This window comes from Camelus ferus, chromosome 30 (genome assembly GCF_009834535.1).
Source record: "Camelus ferus isolate YT-003-E chromosome 30, BCGSAC_Cfer_1.0, whole genome shotgun sequence".
Lineage (NCBI taxonomy): Eukaryota > Metazoa > Chordata > Mammalia > Artiodactyla > Camelidae > Camelus > Camelus ferus.
In genome coordinates this window covers 18,432,336-18,457,892 of record NC_045725.1, presented here as the reverse complement: position 1 = coordinate 18,457,892, position 25,557 = coordinate 18,432,336, and the positions used below count along the sequence as shown (strand labels likewise).

Here is a 25,557-nt window from a genome sequence, read left to right as displayed (position 1 = left end):
AAGAATGTCTACGATGGTGTTTCCATCTTCCCTGTAATCCTAGCTGTCAGTCCCCTTTTCCTGGAGTTTCTAGTTTAAGTGCTCTTCGTTTTCATGGAGTCTTTCCAATAGTGCAGCCATTATCTGTTACTGCCTGAAGAGAGTTCTTCCTGTTTCTCTCACGTTTATACTCCCTGTTAACTCGGCACACTATGGGTTCTTAATCAATACTTAAATAAGGAAAAAAGTAAGGAAAAAGGCTGCATGCAGAAGAGGGATGGTACTAAGCTAAAAACATGGAAAGTTCAAACATCCAACTAAACATCATTTATTAAGACTCCGTTCATGAGCTCAGCATAGAGGTTCTTGATTAAAATCGATGTGTGCATTGGATTATATTCAGATCACATGGATATGAAAAGAATGCACTTAAATGAAGTTTTGTGCTATCCCAAGAGCTGTGCTTTTTACATTTTACTTCCACTTACAACGTGAGTCACTTAGCAAGAGGGGCTCATAAGTCAAGTGGAGAGCCTCATTCATCCTGGGTATTTTATGGGAACTTCGGCACCTCCACTCCATTTATTTTCACTCCTTCCAGTAAGAGATTCAGTCTCTTAAGTTTGGGTAAATGATATGACCTCATTTCTCCAAATTTTTGCCTTGAATCACTGTCTTTTATCATCACTGGATCAGTTCAGGAGGGTCATGGAGGCTTTGCTTCGATAACCAGAACTGGACCCTGACTCACCAAACCTGGTCTTGGGTTTCAGCTCCACAGTTACCTGCAGACTCACTCGATCAAGTTAGTTTAATGTTCTTAGCTTAAGTCACTCTTCTTTGAAGTAAGGAGAATAATATATACCTCATATGCATAGTAGAGGGTGGAAAACACAAATGAATAAACTTTAAAAGTTATTTCCCAAGTAAAATAGAAACACGAAGTATTCATATGGCATGTCCTAAGCATCCTTTCATACTTTAGATAAGACAGATCACATCCTCATCCCTTCAGCCCAGCTCTCCTGGGCTCCCTCGGCCACCGACGGGCTCCCGGCTCTGGATGTCCGTTCATACTATTCCTCCTGCACTGAGGGCTCTCGTCTGGCCTGTTTGCATGCCTGCCTCCCTCACTTTCTCAAGGTCTGTGCTCACATTTTGCCTAATCAGAGAGAGATGCTCAACCCCTCCATATGAAATCATCCTTTCTGATCACCTGTTATCCCTTCCACCACGCTTCACTTTCTTCACATCATTTATCAGTATCTGTCTCTATCTCAGTAACAATCTAACTCTTCGAGAGTAGGGACTTTATTTACTGCTTTGCCTGTAGTACCTAAAATAGTGCCTGGTGTAAAAAGACTTTCAAGAAGAAATACACATTGATGACACAAATACATGAATTAAGGTTTCCTAACCTATTAATGAAGGGTACAAGCTTGGCAAAATGTGACTTTGTGTAGCTCCACAACTTCTCGATTGATCTTATCTAAGACAAATTTAACAACATTTTATAAGTCACAAGTTATTTTATCATAAAATCTAATATTACCTCGATGACTGTCCTGAGTTGGCCTGTGTCCGCTGACTTCTAACACATTTTTTGTGCTTTAGCCAGAGTAGTCTCTTCAAAATGCAAACCTACATTGTCAGTATTTTACATAAAAAAACCTTTTCATGACTTGCTTAGGATAAAGCAGGTTATTGCTTTAATGACACTCTCAGGACAAAGTTCAAAATTCTTAATTTAGTCTTGCCAGATTTAGACCCTGTCTGCCTTGCAAAACTAATTACGTGCCTCTGTGTTTCAGCCTTGATGGTCTTTATTCCAGGCCTCTCACAGCACCATGATCTGTCTTAACTTCAAACCTGCACTTGCCTTGCCCTCTATGTCTCCTCAATTTCTAATGTCATCTTTTGCATAGCTCACTCCTGTTCATCCTTCACATTTCAGTTTAAATTCAAGTCTTCTATATGTCTGTCTGTTTGCCCATCTATCTCTGTTCCTATCTTTTTTTGTTTTTCAATCCATATATCCATCCAACCCGTATATGCTGAACTATGAGACACTGTCAATATTCAACCAGGTTTGTGCTGTAACAAAGGCAATTTCCTATGACTTCACCTAGAATGCCTGTCTTTCAAAGCCCACAAAGAAAAAAAATCATGTCTTTCTCATTTATTATTATATCCTCAGAGTTAAGCACAATGCCTGGTGTTTAGCAAATTTTCTATAAATATCCTTTGAGAATGAATGTGCTGTCATGTGGCCGCGATTATCATGATGGTGGAAATAGCATTTGTTGATTGTTTTACTGCCACTGTAATCATGTTATAAAACCAAATCTGTGATAATATGAAAATCATGAGTGACAGTGAATTATTTAGAAAGAGAAGAAGGGAAAGATCAGGGAGGAAGAAGATGAAAAGGAGGAGTTCAAGGAAGAGGGAGGGAAGACAGATTGAGAAATGGTGATGGGGAGAAGAAAGGGAGAGAGAAAAAGGAGAGGGTAAGAAAGGGATATAGAATTTCCACCTTCTGGTGACTTGACTGTTTTCAAGTCTGTAAGAGAAGGAATAGGGAGATTCTATTGTCAGTTATTTATCTAGCCATCCTGAGTCATCACATGTTCAGTACACAAGTGTTTATTCTTTAAGCCACATTTCCTTGGTCTCAGTTTTGATGACGTAGCTTTAAGATTCCTGATCGTACCTTACTTCTTTTTTCAAGCATCTCTCATTTTTATGAATTTCTGCCTCCTTCAATTGTAACTCTAATCCCCTAGGGTAAATTTCTATTTTATTATTTAGACTTTTGTTCTGTCCATTACCTCTTTCTCTTGAATTTTCTTATTTCATCATGATACTTTTTCATTCAAGAAATATTTCTCATCTGATAATTTTGAAGATTTTGCTTATATTTAATGTATTGATATGTGACTTTCTACAAAGCTTAATATCTCATCCACAAGAGTTTCAGACAACTATCAATTGTCTGAAATTATAAGGCAGACTGTCCTTTATACAAATAAGGCAGACTATCCTTTATACAAAAAAGTTGTAACGTGCCAAATATTAATGACCATATCATAAGCAAGTCAAAAAAACACATTGCTGTTTTGCAGAAGCGTCATAAAAGAGTCAAAGAAGCTATGAAAAGTAATTATATTTTATGATTATGATCAGAAATTACAGCAATTCCTGTGAGGAAAATGGTTAAGGTCAATTATTCAAAATAAAAGAAAAAGAAAAAAATACCATTTCAAATTATTTTGAAAAAAAAAAGTAATTTGTTATGAAGACCATAATTAATGCATATTTACGTGGCATCATTGAAGACTATATATTCATTCAGGGTTTTTTTTCTTTTTGTTTTGTATCTAAAGATACAGAAGAATAAATATCCCCAATGTTGAAATGCATCATTTTTTTTTTTAAGGGACCCTTTGAAGCTGCAGAAACAAAGAAGACAGAAATCAGAGTGACAATGATTGCAAAAAAGGCTTACCATCTAGATCATTCTCTGGAGTCTCTGCTGTGTACCAGTTGGAAGGTGGTCCAGTGCCATTGACTGTCATGGCTGACACTTGAAAACTGTACTGACTTCCTTTCTCCAGTCCTGTGAAAGAAATTTCCACAGAAGGAAAAAAAAAGGTACTGAATAAAAAGAATTTCTAGTGTGTTTCAAAAGTTTTTGTAAAATGTTAATAACAGTAGATGTGCTTTACATCCTTCGTGATTGTTGTGGTAATTATTGCTATTTTGGCCAAAAGGGTCAGGCTATCACAGCAAGAAATCAAATTATTTTCCAAATATTCTCATTTATTTTTTTTTCCAGTTTACAGAAATATATCCCTAAAAATAGCCTCAGGGTAAATGCAAAATATAAAATATGAATGATGAAGAAATAATCAAAAATCACAAGGATCATTTTTTCCTCACAGTCCAGAAGAAGCCTGACTATAAATCAAGAACAGCCAATCTGAAAATTTATGTTCCATCATTCACTCAAGGTCAGGGATTATGTTTTCTTTGAGCCAAGAAGGATAACATCCAAAGCCACTGCACTTCAGGAGAAAATACTAGGTCCTTGGTATCTTGAAAACTTCACAAGGCAAACTTAGTTCTGCCTCAGCTTCCATACGAGAGCATGAAGAAGGCGATAATCTGTGATAACCTGGACATACATCACTGTACACAGCGATGGCATCAGAGCTGATTTCAGAGTATGCAGAGAGTACAGGTAGACAAGAGAGACCCCGTGGATCATTAGTGTGATGTGTAGAAATTTTTAATGCAAATAACTTAACTAAATCTCAATGTAGCTCAGTAACATGACAAATTATTGTAAAACAAATGATACTTATCAAAAGACCATATGATTTTTGAGACATTGAGGGCTCCGTTTAAAGTGACAAGTTCTTAAACCTCAATCAAGGAGCTGAACAACATTGACAAAAATTAAAATATCATCTCTCTTTGTTTTTTCCATTAATTTGAAATGGCATAAACACTGGGCACCAAGGAAAATTCATAAATCAAATAAACTATGAGAGGAAGGATGCTTATATCAAGTACAAAGTTATGTACTTATATATTTTTGCACAAGAAGATAAATTAATCCTGGTACTGAGAAGAATTCTAAGTTACTACTAATAGGAGACGGTGTTTTAAGTGATGGTTAGAATGGACTTGTTAATGTCAAAGGGCAGTTGCCTTAAATAACTAGTACTATTAGAGAAGACAATTTCATAAAATCACCCACACAAAATGCTGTCCTCCTAAAAGGCTTCTAGTGAAAGCCTTTTCTTAATGGAGATTTTTTTCAGATTTTTTTTTTGAACTTTTTTAATATGCCAAAAGTTGAACATATTTAACGTATACATTTTAATGAGTTTGGAAATACACACACACACACACACACACACACACACACACACAATTATATCACCACGATCAAAGTAATAAAGCTATCTTTCATCTCCAAGACTATTTTGTCCTCTTGCTTTTTTTGAAAAAAATAAAAGGTAAGAACGCTTGGCATGCGGTACCTTTTAAACAAGTGCAAAATCCAGTACTGTCACTATGTTGTACAGCACATCTCTAGAATTTATTCATCTTGTATAACCATCATTTTATGCCTACTGAACGACTTCCCATTCTCCCCTCCTCTTTTCCCCTAGTAACCACCACTCTCTTCTGTTTCTATGAGTCTGACTATTTTATATACCTCGCGTAAGTGGAATCATGCAGTATTTGTCCTTCTGTGACTTATTTCACTTCGGTATAACATCTCCCAGCCCGTCCATGTTGTTGCAAATAGAAAAACTGCTTTTTTTTTTTTTAATTTTAAGGCTGAATAATATTCCACTGTATGTAATTACAACAATTTCTTTGTCCATTTGTCTGTCAGCGGACATATGTGCTGTTTCTCTACCCTGGCTATTGGGGATAATGCTGCAATGAACGTGGGGTGCAGCTCTCTCCTCGAGATCCTGGTTTCAGTTCTTTTGGGTGTATACCCCAAAGTGGTATTGCCGTCTCACTGGCGGTTCTATTTTTAACTTTTTGAGGACCCTCCATACTGTTCTCAGCACAGTATCTACTGTCAAAGTCGCTAATGTTACCCAGTTGTTACATATGTTAAAATTATGTTTAATATCAAGGATCTTTTACAGATTCATACAATAGCCAGAGTCACTCACAATAAAGTCAGACGACAACATGGTAGAGTACAGAGAGCACGTAACTAGGAATCAGAATGTCTGTGATCTAGTTGGAACCGTCCCCTTCACTAGTGGTGCATCTCAGCAACGTCATTCTTCAGACATCATTTGCTTCTTCTGTAAAACAGGGGCTTTGGATGACAGGAATTGTGTGGTTCCTGTACTGGTTGTCAGGGACCTACAGTTCACTCTTAACATGTGTGTGTGTGCGTGCATGTGCACGTGCGAGCACACACCTGGCTTCTTCTAAGTATAACTTTATTCTAAAAGAAGTATGGTAGATAGCAGTGCTTTTCTTAGCTGTAAGAAAGTTCTATTGTTGGAAGCAATTGGTCTTCTGCCTGTTTCTATCTCCAATAATAAGTGCCTTCAAACTCTAATTCTTCAATTCTATTTCTAGTTTATTAGAACTTCCGGTCAAGTGATGATTTTTTAGTCAAACAATATAATTTCCCTTTATTCCCCTAATGGTAACCTTGCTATAAAATTGCTGTGTTATTGTCTCAATTTTCAGTCCATAATATACCAATGGGTGTTTACCACTATGTTTATTCTTATATTGGCCATGAAGCCTAAGAAGACCCTTCAGTTCCAAACAAGCTCCTCTGAAGAGCATTCAAAAATTAAAAACAGCACTTTAAAATTCAGTTGACTTGGGTTCCCACAATAAAGCTGATAGCAGTGATTTAAAATCCTTTTATAACTGAATTGCTTTGTTATTGCAGATGTCTCATTATCCTAGTAAAAAAAAACACACACACAACAAAAAACACCTGTGTAACAGAAGATTGAAATATAAAATTTTTTGAGTCTCTACACCTGAATATTTATAGCATCCAAAGGAAGCATTCTAGCATTTCCAATTTTCCAACAGCCAAATCAATACAGCCATGTATTTTATGGACATTGAAAACATGGGGTCAAATCCTATACATTTGAAAATTCTGCAGATTCATATAGAAAATCAATTACTTCTGTTTACTTGAAGTGCATAAGTTACTAAACATACCCTGGGGACAACTCACAACCACAGGCAGTCTACCCTTGCTGCTCTGTAGCATTAAAGACATCTGTACAACATCTAGGAAGGCAACACACATGACTGAAGCTGGGACACAGAGCAAGGGAGAGGAGGGCAGAAGCCTTGCAAAGCTGGTTTTTCATGTTTTTCTATTCTCTGGTTCTTCTTAATTCTTTATGTCAAAGTAAAAATGGAGTCTGTGTGACTTTTTTGTAAAGTATCAGGTACAGTATTTAACTACTCAGATTATGTTTGCATCCCCAAATTAATTTTCTAACTACTGAAATAAAGAAGGAATAGCAATGAATAAAGGTTTCAAATTTGGAGTTCAAATGGAATACCACTTAGCCATAAAAAAGAATGAAACAATGCATTTCCAGCAACAAAGATGGACCTAGAGAGATTGTTATATTAAGTGAAGGAAGCCAGAAAGAAAAAGAAACACATATGAGATCATTTATATGTGGAAACCAAAAAAATGACACAAAACAGAAAGAGACTCACAAACATAGAAAACAAACTTACGGTTACCAGGGAGGGAAGGGGATGGGGAGGGATAAATTGGGAGTTCTGATCTTGTAGCTACAAACTACTATATATAAAAATAGATAAACAACAAAGTCCTACTGTATAGCACGGGGAACTACTTCAATATCTTGTAACAGACTATAATGAAAAAGAATATAAAAAGGAATATATATATATATATGTATATACATACACACATATATAACTCAATCACTATGCTGTACACCAGAAACTAGCACAACACTATAAATCAACTATACTTCAATTAAAGTATATATAAATAAAAAATAAAACAAATTTGGGGTCTACATTCCTACAAATCTATAAAGATGGGAAGGGGCATTTGTGTACTATTTCAATAACAAACTAATTAATTCATCCTATTTCTTTGCCATTGACTTTGCTATGTGATATTAGCCGAGTGTGAAGATGGGCTGTCCCTATGCTGATTAGAAGTGCTAACTGTCACATATATTTTAGATGAATAAAGGTGTAGGACTGAATTATTTACTTTTGGCTAAATAAAGTTTATTAGAGGATATAATTCAAAATGATTGTCCCTGAGAGGAAAAGTAATAAAAGGAATCTGGAATGAGTAGAACACTGTATACTTGGAATAGACAAATATAACCTTTCTTGGAAATGTGGTCTTAACAGATATAAATTAGTTTAGGATCTGAGATGAAATCATCCTGGGTGACTTTGGAGTCTACATCCAATGAATGATGTCCTTAGAAGGAGAGAGGGCATGGAGACACACAGAGGAAGTGATGCAAAGATGGAGGCAGAGATCTGAGAGATACAACCCCCAGAGCTTAGGAGACAAGCATGGGACAACTTTTCTCTCAGAACCTCCAGAAGGAACCAGACACCTTGATTTCAGATTCCTGGTTTCTCCTGAACTGGAAAAACAAAATGCTATTGTTTTAAGCTGCCACATTTTTGGTCACTTCTTACGACCCTTCAAGGACTAATACAGCATCTTTGCTAGTGGAAAGGCTAACGCTTGCTGCTCTATATAGTTATTGTTTCAAATGATTTTATGTCTTGTAGAGAGAAAATCCCAAGAGTCTGTATATTTAGGGAGTCAGAATCTTGGTTTGATATTATGGAGCTGAATGTGTTAAATTCCATTTGCCACAAAACCCATAAATACTAAACAATTCACATCAGTAAGTTCTTTTGGCCATGTGGCTACCACTCCTCATTTATTTTCTTGACCAGCCCCTTCTTAGCTGTTCAATGGGCATAGAGTTAGAGTTAGTAGTAAGAAATTGTGAATTTTGGTAACCAAAAATTATAATATGACATTGGAGTCTTAACATTTTATTTGATTTTCACTTTACCTATGCAATTAAAAATACATATTTAATTGTTTCAAAAGTAAGCAATAATCACCATTAATATTTTGGTATTTAGAATATATTATTCTAAATATTTTCTTATCAATTCTTTTTGTTCTTGTTGTTATTTATAAATACAGACTCCTGTAATACTGATTTAAAACTGAATTACTCACTTAACATGTTTTTAATATTTAACATGCAATTTAGTATGTTTATATTACAATATTTTCAATGGATATACAGTATTCCATATATGATTATGTATGAATTTTCTAGGTAACTGCCTATAGTTAGATACTTAAAGAGTCTTTGTTTCTTTTTATTTGCTATTAAAGCAACAGTGCAATGAAAATGTTTATAGTTAAAAACTTTGCAAAAAATATGTCTGCATATTAGAATAAATGCCTAGAACTTGGAAACTTGAATCATACGTTTATGAATACACATACACACACACATATACATCTGTATATAACATTTATTTCCATATTGATCTCCAAAAAGATTCTAGAAACTTTTTGTCCCATAAGTAATATATGAGAGTTCATGTTTCTCTCATACACTTTCCAAAACAGTGTAGCATCATTCATTTTTATCTTTATTACTTTAATCAAAGAAAAATGCTAACTCACTTTGTTTTAATTTCCATTTCTCTGCTAATGAGATTGAACAATTTATTATGCTTTTTGGCCATTTATAGTTCTGTAAATTGAATATCCAGTTATTAGTTTCTTTACTGGAATGCTCATATTTTAACTAATTATTTTATTTTAAGAAAAGAGGTTCATTTTATGTTTTTAGTATTTTTCATTTGAGAAGGAAAAACAACCATAAAAAAGTTTCAGGGATTCCAATACTTATATCTATTAAAATATAAGCCTTGGATTAAATTATTCTTAGTGCTTCATCTTCTATTCAAATATTAAATCTTAGGAATTGTACTAAAATTTTTTCTGCAAGATTTAAAAATTTTGGTTATTTCATTTAAACTATGTACATGTTGCATCAAATATTCCAATGAGCACATATGCCTCACTTCAATTATTTTTATCTTCCCATCACTTTATCAGGGAAGAAGGCATAAGCTCTTGGCTTTTCTTAAGCTTTTAAAATGGTATGGTATAGTGTCATAACATTGTCTCAGATTCGACAATACCTGCCTAGAAGATTTTGTCCAAATATAAAACAAATAATGTGATTTTAGGCAATCTGTTTTGGATACGCCCTCACCATCACATTAACATTTTATAGGCATAAGAGGCAAAAATACATTGGGGAAAAAACAAATTTCTATCAAGTCTCATACTGTTAGCTGAGCAAGTAGCTTAAATTGTATGTGTATTTTATGATTTCAAACAGAAATTGACCAAGTACTTGATATAGAGAAAGTAATTAATGAGTTACTTTCCTTTTTTTTTTTCATTTGTGATGATAGTTTCCTCTACCCATTATCTGTAAGTTATGAGTCTAAGCTTGCATGTTGTCATGGACCCAGTTTACATGCCATGACACATATGCTCAACTGGATGCACCAATCCTCATCATGAGCCACTGCTACAGGTTTTGCTTCCCAAACCCTCAGCAACAGTTCATGCTCCTCTTGGTGCTTTACAGCCGGGAGTGCTGCCGCTACCCTGGACCTAGCCCTCACCATGTACAGTGCTGATGGGCAAGGAGAGAAGTCCATGTTTGCACACTTACCAGAAGTGCTGGCTCACCAGCAGTTGTCTGGAGGTACAGAAAACTTAACAACCTGTTGGTGGACGACTTGTTTTGATCAATGATAGACAAGAGAGAAACTGCTCACATTTCTTACCCAGCCACTCACTCTGAGACACAGTAGTTCATGCAGCTTCTCTCGTGTTACCTACCGGCCAAGGCCAAGCAAGCTCTGGGTTTGTTCTAAACTTGTGGCCAATTCATTAATATGCCATCATTATTTGATTTCTTTTCCTCTTTGGCTCACTTCCTTTGTTCCCTAACTCTTTTTTTTTTTTTAATTGAGGTATAGTTGACTTACAATGTTGTGTTAATTTCTGGTGTATGGCATAGTAACTTGGTTATACATACACACATATATATATATATATATATTCTTTTTCATGATAGGTTACTATAAGCTATTGAATATCGTTCTCTGTGCTATATAGTACACCTTGTTGTTTACTCATCTTGTATGTAGTAGCTCTGTATCTGCTAATGCCAAACTCCTAATTTAAACCCCTCTTTCCCTTTTAGTAATCATTAGTTTGTTTTCTGTGCTGTCTTGTTCCCTCACTCTTGCTTTCCTGGGCTTACACTCTAAAGGCATTAACTTGAAAGCCTGCCTCAGTCTGTTTACCATGGGTTAATAGTTCCAAGAGTTCAAGGAAATGTATGATTATTTCTTATAAAATTAAAAAAAAATTCTCTAAATACTGCACAGAACCTGGATCCAGTTTTCAGAGAGAAATCTGACCCTCTATGAGCTCTACCGATATTCTACATAAGTAAAATTTACTTTCATATTTATGGAAAGTAGATTAAGTGTTCTTTTTATTCTCCAAACTAACCGTCTCTCATTTTCCAACCTCATCCTCACTGCTGAAGATTGGCGTAGGGGCACACAAAGTGATTTAAACTTACAAGCATTTGATTACATGACTTTTAAAAGTTATTAAACAGTTAAAAGTTACCTGACAACAAAAACTGTCAAATAACTTTTTGATTTTGATTGTTGAGTCAGCAATACTACGAAACTAATATAGATAAAAATTCAAAGGTATATTAATTAAGGTGATGATCCAGAAGCAAAATCCATAGCGAAAGCGATACAGGGAACATCAAATTAGAAACATAAAAGCTATTCATGTTCAGACCAGTAAATGTCACCTACCAGGAAAAAAAAGGAATGTTCCTCTGGAGTGAGAGTATATTTTTATTGCTAAAGCATTTAACACTTCCAAGCCTACACCATGTGAACACTGACCTGTGAACAGGTACCAGAGGTTGTTTGGCTCCAGTGTTTCCATCTCGCCCCTACGGGTCGTCTTTCTGTGTCGAATTTTATAGCCGGTAATAAATCCATTTTGTGTTCCTGGTGGAGGGGGCAGCCAGCTTACTTTGATACTCTGTAAAATAACAGATGTAAATTAAATCTTTGGAGAAAGGAAGGACAACAGGATGGGGTCAAGGAATTGATCTGAACCTAAGAGCAAATAAAACAGATGTAAGAAGTGTTAGGGACTGACCCTTAAAACCAGATTAAATCCATTCTTACAAGTTGACAGTATTCCTATTGTCTGATTTTGACAAAAACACACAATTCATTTGATTGGTTACATGCCATCATCTCTCCTTTGCAAATGCCACCAAAATGAAGGTAAAATATTCTAAATAGTTTAAACCCATAAGGAAACAGAGAAAATAGGAATCTAGTGGATGAGAGATGTCAACAAATTTTTAGGAGGCGCAAATTGAGGAAAGTGTTGTGACTGAGCCAAAGGGGAAAGATGAAACCTAAATACCTCCTTAAGAGATATTAATGAAAACAAGGTGATCAGCATAAAAAAAAAAATTCAGGTAAGACTAGAAACTGTTGCTTCCTAAATATCTTAGAAGGCAGGACGAAGGCATGGTTTTCAGACAGAAGATGGATGGAAAGTCCTACCACACTCAGTAAAACGAGTGCTAACCCTCCCTGACCTTGCAGTAGCTGGGAGCTTCATTCCTGAGAAGCCACAGATTCAGAGATACCAGGCACGGAAGAGAATAAGGATGAGAGCAATGACATAAGACACCCAAGTCTTCTTCCTTCATCAGATACCTGTAACAACGGCAACCAGGTGCACACTTTCCAGACAGAACGTCAGGTAATTGTTCTCTACACGAAGATTAAAAGTTTTGCCCTAGAGAAATTAACGGCCACATCCTTGATCAATTCTGCAACAGTGAGGCCCCCATTTAACAACTCTGACACACACACTAGAATTTGCATTTGGTAATAATCCTTTTAGTACTTCATTTTTATGTAAACTGGTAATTTAAGACTATTAAACATCAAAAAAGAAAGCGTTTAGCATAAAATACAGAGAAAAAATAGCTAAGGGTAAAATGGCACTTGAAGGAAACAGCGCTAGTGCATAGAGCAGGAAAACAATCCAAAAAGCTGTCATTAACACCTTAATAAGCTAAGAGAAGACACTGCATCCATGAGAAGGATAAAAATACAAGAATGAGAGGTTTTTAAAAGCTATGACAACTGCAATTTGGTTGCACACATTAAATATTTAAGAGATAAACTGGAAGATAAATTAATAGAAATCTTCCAAAATTCTGAGGTGGGGTGGAGACAATTACAGGAATTTGGAGAGAAAAGATAAGAAATTAGTTGTTTAGTCCATAATTTTCAATACCTAATTAGTAAGATGAGAGAATGAGAAAGAAGGAAAAATAAAAGGCAGAAATCAGCAAAAATAAAACAAACCAAAACAAAAAGCAAAAAGAAACCTTCCTCCCCAATAAAAGCCTTGCTGACCTGGGAAGATCTGAGGTGGTATTCTGAAAGAGATTAATGAATATCTAACATAATAAACTAAAAAATGACCACATTAAATTGTATTACTATGAAACACTAGAGCCTCATGTGGTAGGGAGGATCTGAAAGCTTCCAGAATGAAGGAAAAAAAGGTCATATAAAAAATGATTAGGAGTAAGAATAGCATCAGATTTCTCAACAGTAACTTCTGAAGTTAGAAGACAACATTTAAACCTAGAATTTGATGTCTAGCCAAATAAATTATGATGTCAAAGAAAATATAACACAAGTATAAGAATATATGCTTGCATAAGTACAAGTATAGGGATATTTCAGATATAAATCATCTCAAAGATATCTATGTTTCATTTATCAGGAGGCTAGTAAGGGTATGCTCCAGGAAAATGAGAGTGCAAACTGAGAAAGGAGAAGATTTGAAATGCAACAGAGAATTCAAAATAGAATGAGAGATATGGCGTCTCGGGAAGACAGTGGGGAAAACTGCAATATAAGATCGGATTTGACAAGACCTCAGACCTGAAAGAGTACATTCTGTATAAATCCACTGATTATTCAATAGTAACATAAATCAGAAAGGTAGTTGCCTATGGAAACTGCACTGGAGGATGGATTGGGTATGGGTTTAAGAAGGCTGTCTGGAGTAATAAAATGTTCTGCATTTTAGTGCATGTTTGTTATGTGGATGGATACAATTGTCAGACTGTATTGTTATGGGCTGGATTTCCCCCCTCTCCACCAACTCCCAATTCATATGTTGATATCCTAATTCCCTGTAATTCAGAATGTCACTGTATTTGGAGATAGGATCTTAAAAGAGGTAATTAATGTTAGATGGGGTCATTAGTGTAAGCCCGGATTCAATATGACTGGTGAAAGAGGAAATTAGGAAAGAGGAAATTAGGAAAGAGACACACTGAGGAAGACTATGTGAAGACGCTGGAAGAAGACAGCCATCTGTAAGTCAAGGAGAGAGGACTCAGAAGAAATGACTCTGCCATCACTTTGATCTTGGCCTTCTAGCCTTCAGTACCATGAGACAATGAGTACCTGTTATCTAAGCCACCTAGTCGGTGGAATTGGTTATGGTAGTCGTAACAAACTAATACAACAGAACCAAACACTTAAGATTTGTGCAGTTCACTTTAATTAATTACACATCAACCAAAGAAGAAGGAATAGAAGGAAAATGAGGAAGAGGAAGAGGAGGAGGAGGAAGAGAGAAAGAAGTGGACTGGGGAAGAGAAATGAAGACGGAATTGTGCCAGAGTGTTAAATCCTGATATAGAAATAAATCAGGAAATGGTAACTACAGCTGGTGAATTACATTAGAGAATTAAGGGACACGAAAAGCACATCACTGAGAAACACAAAGACACACGCCAGAAAAGAAGTAACAGCTAAAGGCGATGACATGGGAGTCTGAAGGGAATGGGAGCAGGCTTTGAAGAGGGGCAGGGAAGAGTCTACTGGTTTTGTCATGAGCCTAAATGGTACTATTTTACTTTTAAAAACTAATGTGCATGTAATAATCTGGTGAAATTTTGAATTAATTTTTAAAATAAACACAAATCTGTTCTTTTGAGAAAAACGGAGAAACAAATGACCATCAGAAGGAGGCTGAACACAACGTCAAGGAGTGGATTTCTGAGCCCTTGGCCCGCAACCCCAGAACCCCTCTGGCATCATTTCAATTATGTGGGGATAGCAGAGGCACAGCAGTATCTCCCAGGGAGACGGGAGTTTGAGACCCTTCTTCCAGATCTGCTACAAACTGGCTAGCTCTCTACAAATGATCAATTTCCAGTAAAATGACTTTAAGAATCATTTAAAGTCACCGTTACTCGCTCAGCACTTAAAAAAATTTCAAAGAACTTGCTAACTATGGCCAATTCTCATCATCTGCAGTACTTAAATTTCTAGAAAGGTACTGCAAACACTGAATTCGGGAATATTGTAATATTACTTCCAGGAAAAATATAGGTTTAGGTTCTTTTGAGAACCTAACAATATTTTTGTCAACTCATCAGTATGTAACCTTGTTTTCTACACGTTCCTGTTTAAAGACACCTTATTTAATATCATCGATGATTGATTAACATTGAACTCATGGCCAACAGCCTTGCAATGCATGTCTGAATGAAGCTCATCTAACACGTGTATTTTCACCTTGTAGCACATCGCAGCCCTCTTGCACTTAGGAACACGAGATGGCACTTCAGCACTATACATGGGACCATTTTAAACTGCAAAATCACCAACGGAAAGCAAAAACTATGCAAAAAAAAAAAAAAGTGGCATTTATTTGACCACAAAAGGGACACATGGTTACAATATGAGAAATGAAATAAGACAGTGCTTCTCCTTGTTCAGCCTCTGCTGGGAACATGTGCTCCTGGGCACTGCTTTGTATGTGGGCAGGTCTGCAAACGACTGTAAAGACACTCTGGGTATCAATTTCGGGTTACAGATAAATTTTAACAGGTAAATGAATTTGCAAAAATATATTCTACAAGTAATAAGGACCAAATATAATTACACAACCAACATATTTAAGTATTTTTAGAGGAACTTAGCTACTAAATAAAACTAATCTGATTATTTAAATTGTTAGAATATACTTGAAAGAATAGGACACTACTTAAATCATTTACTTCACCCTCACTGCCCTTTAAATGTGGAAAACTAACTGCCACTCTTATTAATACTTGTTAAACACTTTTTTGGCACCTCCTCTAGACCTGGAAATGATCTAAGCACCCTGTATATCTACATGAGTTATGTGGTTTATCCCAAAATAACCCAACGAGTTAAGGTCTGTTGTACACCCTCTGTACAGTCATGTAAACTGGGACACAGAATGGTGAAGGAACTTGAAACTACGCTGCAGTATGTGAGCGAGGCAGGATCTAGACTGAGGTAATTCCAGTTTCAAGCTGGCATCCTTTACTATTTAACATTTCCTCCCATGGGAGTTCCAGAGGCTGAAAGTCTAATTCATTCAGTTATTATTTATTCAAAACATATTAAGTACATCTCTGCTGTGTTACAAGCACTATCTTTGGGACTATGGAAACACCCAAACAGATTATTTATAATGAAAACAAAGTGCTAAATGCTAGAATAGATAGTCCCAGAAAATACAACAGAAATATAACAGAGGCAGAGATTAATTCTGTGGTCAAGAAAGACTTTAGAAGGAGCCCACCCTTCCAGAGTGAGTGGGACTTCACAGAAGGAATAGAAGAGATAGTTTAGACAGAGTGAATACCAAGAGCAAGTTCAAAGTATCATGACAATGTAGACCTTTTTCCAGTAAAGATCAAGTAACCGCTTAGTGGCTAGAGCAAATGGGACATAGAAGACAATGTAATAAGAAAGCAGATTGAAAAAAAAAAAATCAGTATTCTAGCCCATGCTAAGGAAACACATGGTTAGATCTATGTGCTCATTAAAAGCATTTGGCTGAGTTCTTTGGGAGACAAACTAAAGAACAGAGTAACAATATATTGTCCTCAGCACCCAGAGAAAGGGTAGCCCTAAACATGCACGCAATCACCCACCTCGTCTTCCCCTTTCACACACACATACGTGCACAAGCGTGGACATATTCTCCGCTCTCAAGTGCTTTAGACACTCGCAAAGAAAACCAGATTTGATGAATAGTCCTACCTTCCGTTTATGCCCCACTACTCATCTAATTTTATTTCACAGTGCTTCAAGACAGTCACGGTAGATTTCATCACCATTTTGCAATTTTATAAGGGAGGTAACTGAGGCACAGATTTAAATGAATGGGCAGAAGTCGCCTTGCATCGTCACTGAAAGACTATCTGACTGTAGAGTCTAATGTCCATCTTATTATTTCAGACTAAAATACACAATCATGGAGCCTCTACTTGGAAATTCAACTCACTTAAATTCTCCTACAAAATATTCTTGAAAGGAATAAAGCTGAATTTAAATAATTAGTTTTTAATGTATCCAATAGACCTTCCATAAGTAGCCCTTGGGTAATCAAGAAGGTCATTTTCTAAGGACTGCAAGCTTGCTTTTTAAAGACAAAATGAAATTCAAATAGAAAATGAAAAAGAAAAAAGAAAAAACAAAAAACAAACAAACAAAAAATGAAGATATAAAACCTTAGACCAAGAGGTAAAACCTTATGAGTTTAAGTTAATGCTTTGCTATGGCTTTGCTGAGCGATCTGTCACAGTCTTATAAATGACCTACATCTTAATGCACATATTGAAAAAAGAGAATAATTATGCTTAGTATGTCTACCAAATGATTCTAAGTCACTTGATGAGCCTGGCAATTTTAATTATACTAATGATTACATGAACAATACTTAATTTTTGACAGATACTAATTTTTCTTTATCATATTTAAGGATTTTCAGTGATTGCATAAATTATTCCCCCATGACCAATACCTTAATATCAATGCCTGGCAGCAATTAATTAATAGAATCAGTTATGTGCTCTACACACCAGGAGGTGAAGCCCTCAATGGTTATTATTCATTTTTGGAAGTAATTTCATCATTTTTATTCATCTTCATATGTGGATAGCAGCTAAGTTTATTAGCATCTTTAACGCTTTCTCACTGATTTCAAGCAAGCAGCAGCAGGTTGCAAAGATCAAATTCTTTCTGTGTAGGTTCTTCTGTGGGTGATATGGCTGGTGTCCCAGATTATATTATATTGGGAAGTGAGGTGGAAGTGCTCAGTAACTTTTTTATTCAGTGGTATCGTGCATCCTCTTTTCTATATGAGACCTGTCAGTGCTCAGTAGCTCAGATTTCACTGTCCATCCCCTCACCAAGCCACCTAAAGCTGTCACAACCCAGTCTCCACGGGCAAGCCTGGTAATGGTTTTTATTAAAAGTATTTAACACGTGACCTCTGACTTCTGAAAAATCAATCCTAGTAGCTGTCACTTGACTTTTGGTCCTTTCATTACTTGAGTGGGAGGAATTAATCCTTTTCACTGGTGCAGTGTTCCATCTTGAATTGAGGATTAATTTCACATTTTTTTTCCAGATTTAGAAAATAAAAAGAAGAGCTGAAAAACTTAGCATCTCCAAACCCCTCCATCCCCTCTGGTTACCACGACAGTGAATCTGTTCACAGATAAGCATGGTGGAGAGCAGTTAGTCTTACTGGTTTAAAAAAAAGGATCTTGTTGGCCATTATTTCCAAATTGTCTGAGATAAATAACCCTGTACAATTCGGTGATGTGCTATTATCCTCCTTATGGCCTGCATTAATCCACTCCTTTATTCTTCCTTCATTTGAGATGCACACAAATATGAGAACAGACAAAAAAAAAATTGATAAGCCCGCCAATCCAGCCCCAATTTTTTTTTAAAACTGCATTTCATAAACTTTGTTTTCAGTTCCACGTATCCCACTGCACACTGATAGCTTCCCTTACTCTCTCTAGAGTGAATTGCAGGGGAAGACCAGCCTCCGTCCAAACACATAGAGTTACTGTAGTAGAGAGTCTTTTTAAAAACGGTTTTATCTGGATAGCATTCCCATTAAAGGGAACTGGAGGGCACCATTTGAAAGAAGATCTTTGTAGCAAATAAGAATGGCGTGGCTGAAACATAGCAGAAATCTAAGAATCCTGAAACTTACTTGAAAGTCAGTTTTAGACTCTGTCCCTTATTTTTGTTCTGTATTTCTGGGAACTTGTTGAATCTCACGTGAAGTTTCTTGAAGAAAGAAATATGCTTTCAGTACTCATGAGGCTCTGCAGATTTTATTAAAGAAAGCCCCTCAGCACTTCTTAAAAAAAACCTGCTGTTACTGTATCCTCCATCCATCCCCGTACTTACATTCCCTCTGCCACTGCGCTAATTCAGAACGTAATTTATCAACGCCCAGAATATAGCTCTAGCTAGGTTAACTGATCCCCCTGCCTCCCGTGCCACCCTGCTCACACCCAGGTTAGTCACCTTCTTTATCAGAGAATGAGCCACTTAAGCTCTTTGAGCCCAAGTTTTCTCATCTGCATTATAAACTAATAACAGTACCTATCTCAAAGGATTGTGGTGTGGATTAAAGAAGACAGTGGGAACATGCTTAGAGGTTACATCCAGGTGCCAGTGCACAATAATTATGCAGTAAATTGTAAACACCTTAAGAGAGGAAAGGAAAAGAGAGAGCTAGTGATCAAGAGTTTAAGAGATAAGGAGGGAGACAATAAAGAAAGGCAAAAGTAAACAAGGGTAGGAAGGCAGGCAGGCAGGCAGGCAGGCAGGCAGGCAGGCAGGCAGGCAGCCAGGCCGGCCAGCCACATACTCTAAAGATGCTCAGAATGTGGACCTACTTATTTGTGTGTTGACCTAACAATTTTTCTTCTGTACCATCAAAAGGAGCACTGAGAGAGAGAAATTACCTAGTAACACTTTTAAACTCCTTCTCTTCCATGATTACTTATTGAGCAATTTACTCTGTAGAGTATTAGTCACATTTCTTGTCATAGCCAATGGAACCTTTAGGCATGGGTAGTGAAGAGATCGCGGAAAAGGGTGGAGACCAGAGGAGTGCAGAAAAGTGAAGTCATGCAATTTGTATTTTGGGAGGTAGACTTGACAGCCCTTGCTGATTTATCAACCGTCAAATGTAAAGGAGGAAAAGTCATCAAGAATGACCCCTAGGTTTCTGGCATAAGCAACTCGGTAGATGATAATGCATTTACTGGGATAAGGTTGTCTGAAAAATAATCCACTCTCAAAAAAAATTTCACAGGACCTGCTGGTAGCATCAATAAATGACAATTCAGAGAGGATGGAGAAACAAAGGTTACTCATATTGATAATATTCTAGTTAACATTGGGAAGGGCATTTTAAAACTTTATCATTTAGACTAAATTATATCTTAATACTATCAAAATTTTATATAATAACAGCATTTAATATTTAACCTTTGATATGTATCCAAATAACTAGTAAATATTTCTATTGATGATGAAAATGTCTAGTTGAATTTTAAAATAGAATAGAAATTAATCAACTAATAAAACAGTATTTTAAGCTCTATTAGGGACATAATTGTGTGAGCAATTTCCAAAAACGGTTTTGCCCATTTATAAACCTATATACTTTATGGCACTAACCAAGTATATATTTGATCAAATATCAGTAAGGTATTATAAAGGTCTGTGTATATTGTTCCTACAGTTATATACTATTCTTGAAGATTTGACAATTTTTTACTTCATGATCATAAATATGCAATCTCCTGTGACAAGTAAAGTTAGAAGTTTAGGTACCATACTAAAATTGCCATTCTTGAGTTCACATAGGCAACTGTTATCCAAAATAACCTAAAGCCATGTTAAAAAATACCTTGTGTGACACTGCTAGAGTGAAGTCTGCTGGTACTACATGAAGTTTGAGTTAAATATCTATGCAATGATAGAAGTATGGTATATACAAATTGAGTAATACCTTATTTTAAATACAATTTTTATGAACATGTCTTAAATTCGGTCAAGTACACTGCTTTGTTTTTCAGAAAAAATGAAAGCTAACCCATAGCGCTCTTACATAATGCCTCTGAAATAATACAAACACATTTTCACCATTATGTTTTTTTAGTTGTAAAATAGTCTACCCTTGATCTCTGTCCTGGTGGCTCCTACTCCTCCTGGCTGGTGCCAGTGGGACTCCTATCTAGAAATTAAGCCCTACTTGACCTGGTTGGGAAAAATGCTGTCCCTGATTATGTAATATACTAAGCCTCAGTGTGACAATTTTTCAGGTTGTTCAACTTCAAACAAAATACTGCCTATTCACTTTGATTTGGGTCTCAGTTTTAGTAACTGGGTTTCTCTGGTAGGGACGCCATCATGCTTTTTTTTTTTTGTGAATGTCCCTTTGCCTTGTTAATCTGCTTGGCTCATGCAAGATACCCAAGGCATCCTGGACTGAGTCCTCCAGCAGCTAGTGTCTCCTTCGGGAACCTGTCAGAGGCTGGCCGACTTCCCTGAAAACATTTACTTGCCTCTCTGAATCTAGGTGTGTGACCTGTTTTCATACTCTCAACTGCCCACAACTACTGGCCACCACCTAAACTGCCTCATCAGTGCTTTCTGACACCACCCACCCACCACCCACCAGGCACAGCTGCCATCTACCTTTGAATTTGTCTGGATACTGTGACCAGTCTTACTGGAGGGATAGCCCTATCCTGAAGGAGTGTCCCTGGGGATACTCATTCCTTTTGGTTTAGGAGCACAGACCTCGTGACACTGGCCCTGAATGCCATACCAATTCATCCCATGATCTGTCTTCTTCAGGACTATATAATCAGCACATATCAGATTCTAAAATTCACAATGAGAAACATCATCTGGAATATGATCCATTTCTTTTAAGTCCCATTTTTATATTTCTTAGCGAAGGTAAACTGGGCTAAATTTAAACTGATGCTGGGAAACTGACATGCTACCAACTTCTACGCCTTTAATCAAATTCTGAGAGCTCAAACTTCACAAGTCCAAGGGGGAAAGGGGAAGGCAATAATTTACTTAATCTACATCATTTTAGCATCATAGGGGCTTTGAACCAGTAGCTCAAGGTCAAATATGTTTCCAAACCTCTACTGTGAGACCCTCAATCCATCACTGTCCACGACCAAGGGCAGCCCATGTATACTGGCAATTTAGCAGTCTGGTAGGCTACTATTTTGCATTCTTTCCAAGTAACATTTTTGAAGTATTTCTTGAGTTATTTGAAGAAGAGACTCAGAGTTCTATTAGGAGAGGAGTGGACACCAGCTTAGGATGACCTGTAGAGTCTTTTCCAGTGGTGTGGTTAGTTCACCACTGGTCCCAAACTTGCATGCCCATTCCATGCAAAAAATACTAGTCACCTCTTTAAGACTTGACTCCAAATGTTAAGTAAAGCTCAGATGCCAGGCACAGGTGCATGGAAATACACTAGGATCTCCTCAATTCTTAAAGCTAGTGCTTAGGATATCTTATTAGATATTCTGTCTAGCAGGCAGTTTTGAATTACTGTTCAGAAAGAGAGAGAATGGTGTTCTGCAAATAAAAGCTACTCAATAAGTATAATAAGATGGGTGAGAGGAAGCGCACTGTTCCACTCTCAGCTTTTCATTAATTTGCTAAGTGACGTAAGGAATCCTCTACCTAACTGCCGCCATCACACATCACAGGATCTTCCCTACCTACCACCTAGTTGTTGAGAGGTGATCTATGAGAAGGGGCTTAGGAACTTGAAAAGCCTGCAAAATCCAAAGTTTTACTCTCATCATCATTTTTAACTTTATAATAATAATAATTATTATTATTTGCAGTAGTTATGGTAGAATGTACCCCTGTTTTTGAATTACACAAAAGGACACTAAAAACTGAGCAATTTTTTAACAGATTGAGTCTCAGATCACTTTGGCCTCACATGATTAGGTACTGAAGACATAAAAATACATAAATGAATGACTGGTTCTCAATGAGTCTGAATTACCTTCAAAATCACCTATCTGATCGCAACAACTAGATTATACTTTCCTGGAAAACAACTTTCTTTGCCACCTAAAAACCATTCAGTGGTGAAGAGGGGACTGATTGCTTTACGGCAGATTTTTTCCATACTGATGAGTAACTCATAGAAACAGCACTTTCTCCATTGATTATCGAACCTCTGTTGGGAGTTGATTCTCAGATATGTAACTAAGTATGGTCTGTATTACTGAAAGAAAAATGAAGATCAATTAATCTTTCCTGCAAGCTAGGCTTTCTTAGCCAACTAAATAAAATTAGCCACATACTCCTGAAGGAAGCAAGAAAATCATCCTCAGATGCAGAAAAACAGAAAGAGGTAGAGGTAGATTTGCTGTGTACCTAGCCTCTTCTTTTTGTAAACTCCTAGATTTAAAATAGTATTTTTTTTTCAGGTGATAATTTGCTATGCATAACCTAGTAGCCAGGCCTGTTTTCTTTTAGGTCCTGGAAGCTGGGAATGTAATTTCTGGGAGGTATTCACATTGTGACAAAACTCCATTACAACAAAGCAATTTGGTTGTTCCCCAGAGTTCATGATAGAGTGATCTTACAAGTAATACATTTCAGAATTTGTCAGTAACAACAGACTTTCTTCTCCCGCGCCTAAGTCATTCCCTGGAAGTAAGCTAGATGTTTAGGAGGATCATTAACTCTTTCAGATCACTAGCTCCTTTCTCAGACTATTCATTTTTACTAAATAAAACTACTAAAAGCAATGTAATAGCCTTGATGCAGGAACCAGAGTTAAAGAAAGCCAGGAAACATATACATCAGGGGAGTTAGATGTAAAATCATACCCTTGAAAGGCACAAGAAAATAGGCCAATATATAATTTAAGGCAGAAAATATAGTGTCCACTTATTTCTCATTTCTTTTTTGACTTAGAATATAGAAACCAAGATACTATTTGAGCAGTAAGTTGAATAAGGTAACTTCAGGATAATTGATTTCTCCAGATATTTAAGCATCCTAAGGCAAAGAGATAAGAGTTTAAATACTGATTTGTGCCATATGAAAATTCTTTCACGTATGGGATAAAACGCATTTATCAAGAATCACTATTAGGAATTCAGGGTATTGCAATAATGCAGTCATGCTAAACTGATCATGATATATAACAACTTGGTCTCTGAAAAATGAAACATTAGTTTAAAGGTTGTACATTGCTCAATAAAAGAACAAAAATCATAATTTTTACAACACTATACACTCCAAAATCTTTTTTAGGGTAATAAAACCAGAAACTTTAAAATTATTGTCTCAAAAAAAATTTCTATCTAATGTGTGATGGAAGAAATATGACTGCAAATCAGTCTCACCCTGTACAGAACAAACCTTTTTTGCTTTTACACGTACCAAATATTTAGGGATAAACATATACAGCTAAGTTATAATAAATAAGGAAATAAAATGTTAGTATGAAACATTTTTTTAAATGCAGACACAGCTATTTAATAGAGGCATATCTTTAAGCAAACTGTCAAATTAGGCCCTAAATAATTAATCTCTGAAACCAGCAGGCTTTCAATCTCAGAACAGCCATCTTAAAGACAGACTTACCATGTAATTACATGGGACATTACAATGTATTTATGAGGTCATTTGTTACAATGTACAGTAATTACAGAGTACTTACATAGCTATTTATGTCTCATAAGATGAAGTGAGACTAAATATTTTAATTGTGTTGGAGAAAAAAGGGAAAATATTTGAGTTCCAAATGTCAGGTGATATTACAGGTCAGATTCACATAACTCCTATTAACAGCTGGTCGCTTCTAGAATCGCAAGTGTTTTTTGGTGCTCTCTTGTTGTAAATGAAAGCCTGAGAAATATTACTTCCAAGGATAAAGTAAGTAGAATTATTCTCAATTTCAATCTTCAGGTAATGCCAGAAGGAAGACCAAATATAATTTACTATTTACACTTTACATCCAAACTCTAAATGTCCAGGTGTCAACAGAGCTGCTGGATTAAAAGCAATGTGATACACAACGTTTTCACAAATGACACACCATACAACTAGATAAAATAATAAAATAGCAGTCCTTATGTTTTTCACTTCTGTTACTTTGGAAGAATACAGTATTTGCTTGGATTTTCAGAGCACTTCTCAAATACACAGCCTAAACACATTCTCATTTTCTAGAAGAGAGATTTTTTTTTGAGTTAAAATTTCAAAGTTGGGTTTCTTTCCCTTATTCCAATCTATACTTGAAAATTCTCATGTAGCCTAATATGTGGATTATAGCAGCAGACAGAAGAGGTTCCTCTTTGGATTAATGCACAAAGCAAATCTTGCTATTATTTACATATATTACTTTACTAATTTATATATTAAACATTCCAAATACCTATTGTGTTCCAAGCCTGGTGATGTAACAGAGGCATATCTACCTAAAACACTTTCCATGAAGAGCATGGTCCTTCCCAGAGATAGATTCGATGATACTGTTGATAGACTGGCCTTAATAAATCTATCAAGATAAACAGATATACCATACTATGGTATCTTTTTGGCAAAATAAATTCTGGCTTTATATTCCAAGGTTATGCCTTTAAATTAGAACAGTCATTATTTCATGACTCATGAAATGCAAATAATGCTACCCAGACTTGGCTTATTCTTGCTAAGCTGCCTCCCATTAATGCAATTCAATGATTGGAAAGTGCAAAATAATTTTTAGTTGTGATGGTATAGACAGAATACCCCTTTCTCTGCTTTAGCCTGTCTTGAGAATTTTAACAATAATTTTCTAGAAGGAATGAATGTCAACTCTTTTTTTGTCATGCAGATATTCTAACCACAAATTACTATAAATATGTGAGCTAATTAATTACTGTAAAAGCTGATGATCAATTTGACAGTGATACCAATTGCAGC

General features: G+C 36.1%; 1 protein-coding gene across 1 annotated transcript in view; it reads right to left on the bottom strand.

Annotated features, from left to right (window-relative positions):
• Positions 1 to 25,557, bottom strand: part of DCC (DCC netrin 1 receptor) — a 986,493-nt gene that overhangs the window by 171,066 nt on the left and 789,870 nt on the right. The window contains exons 13-14 of the mRNA XM_014557664.2: positions 11,569 to 11,710; positions 3,488 to 3,598 (exon numbers count right to left, since the gene is read on the bottom strand). Of these exons, the coding sequence (XP_014413150.1) occupies positions 3,488 to 3,598; positions 11,569 to 11,710 (253 nt within the window). The remainder of the gene's footprint in view (positions 1 to 3,487; positions 3,599 to 11,568; positions 11,711 to 25,557) is intronic.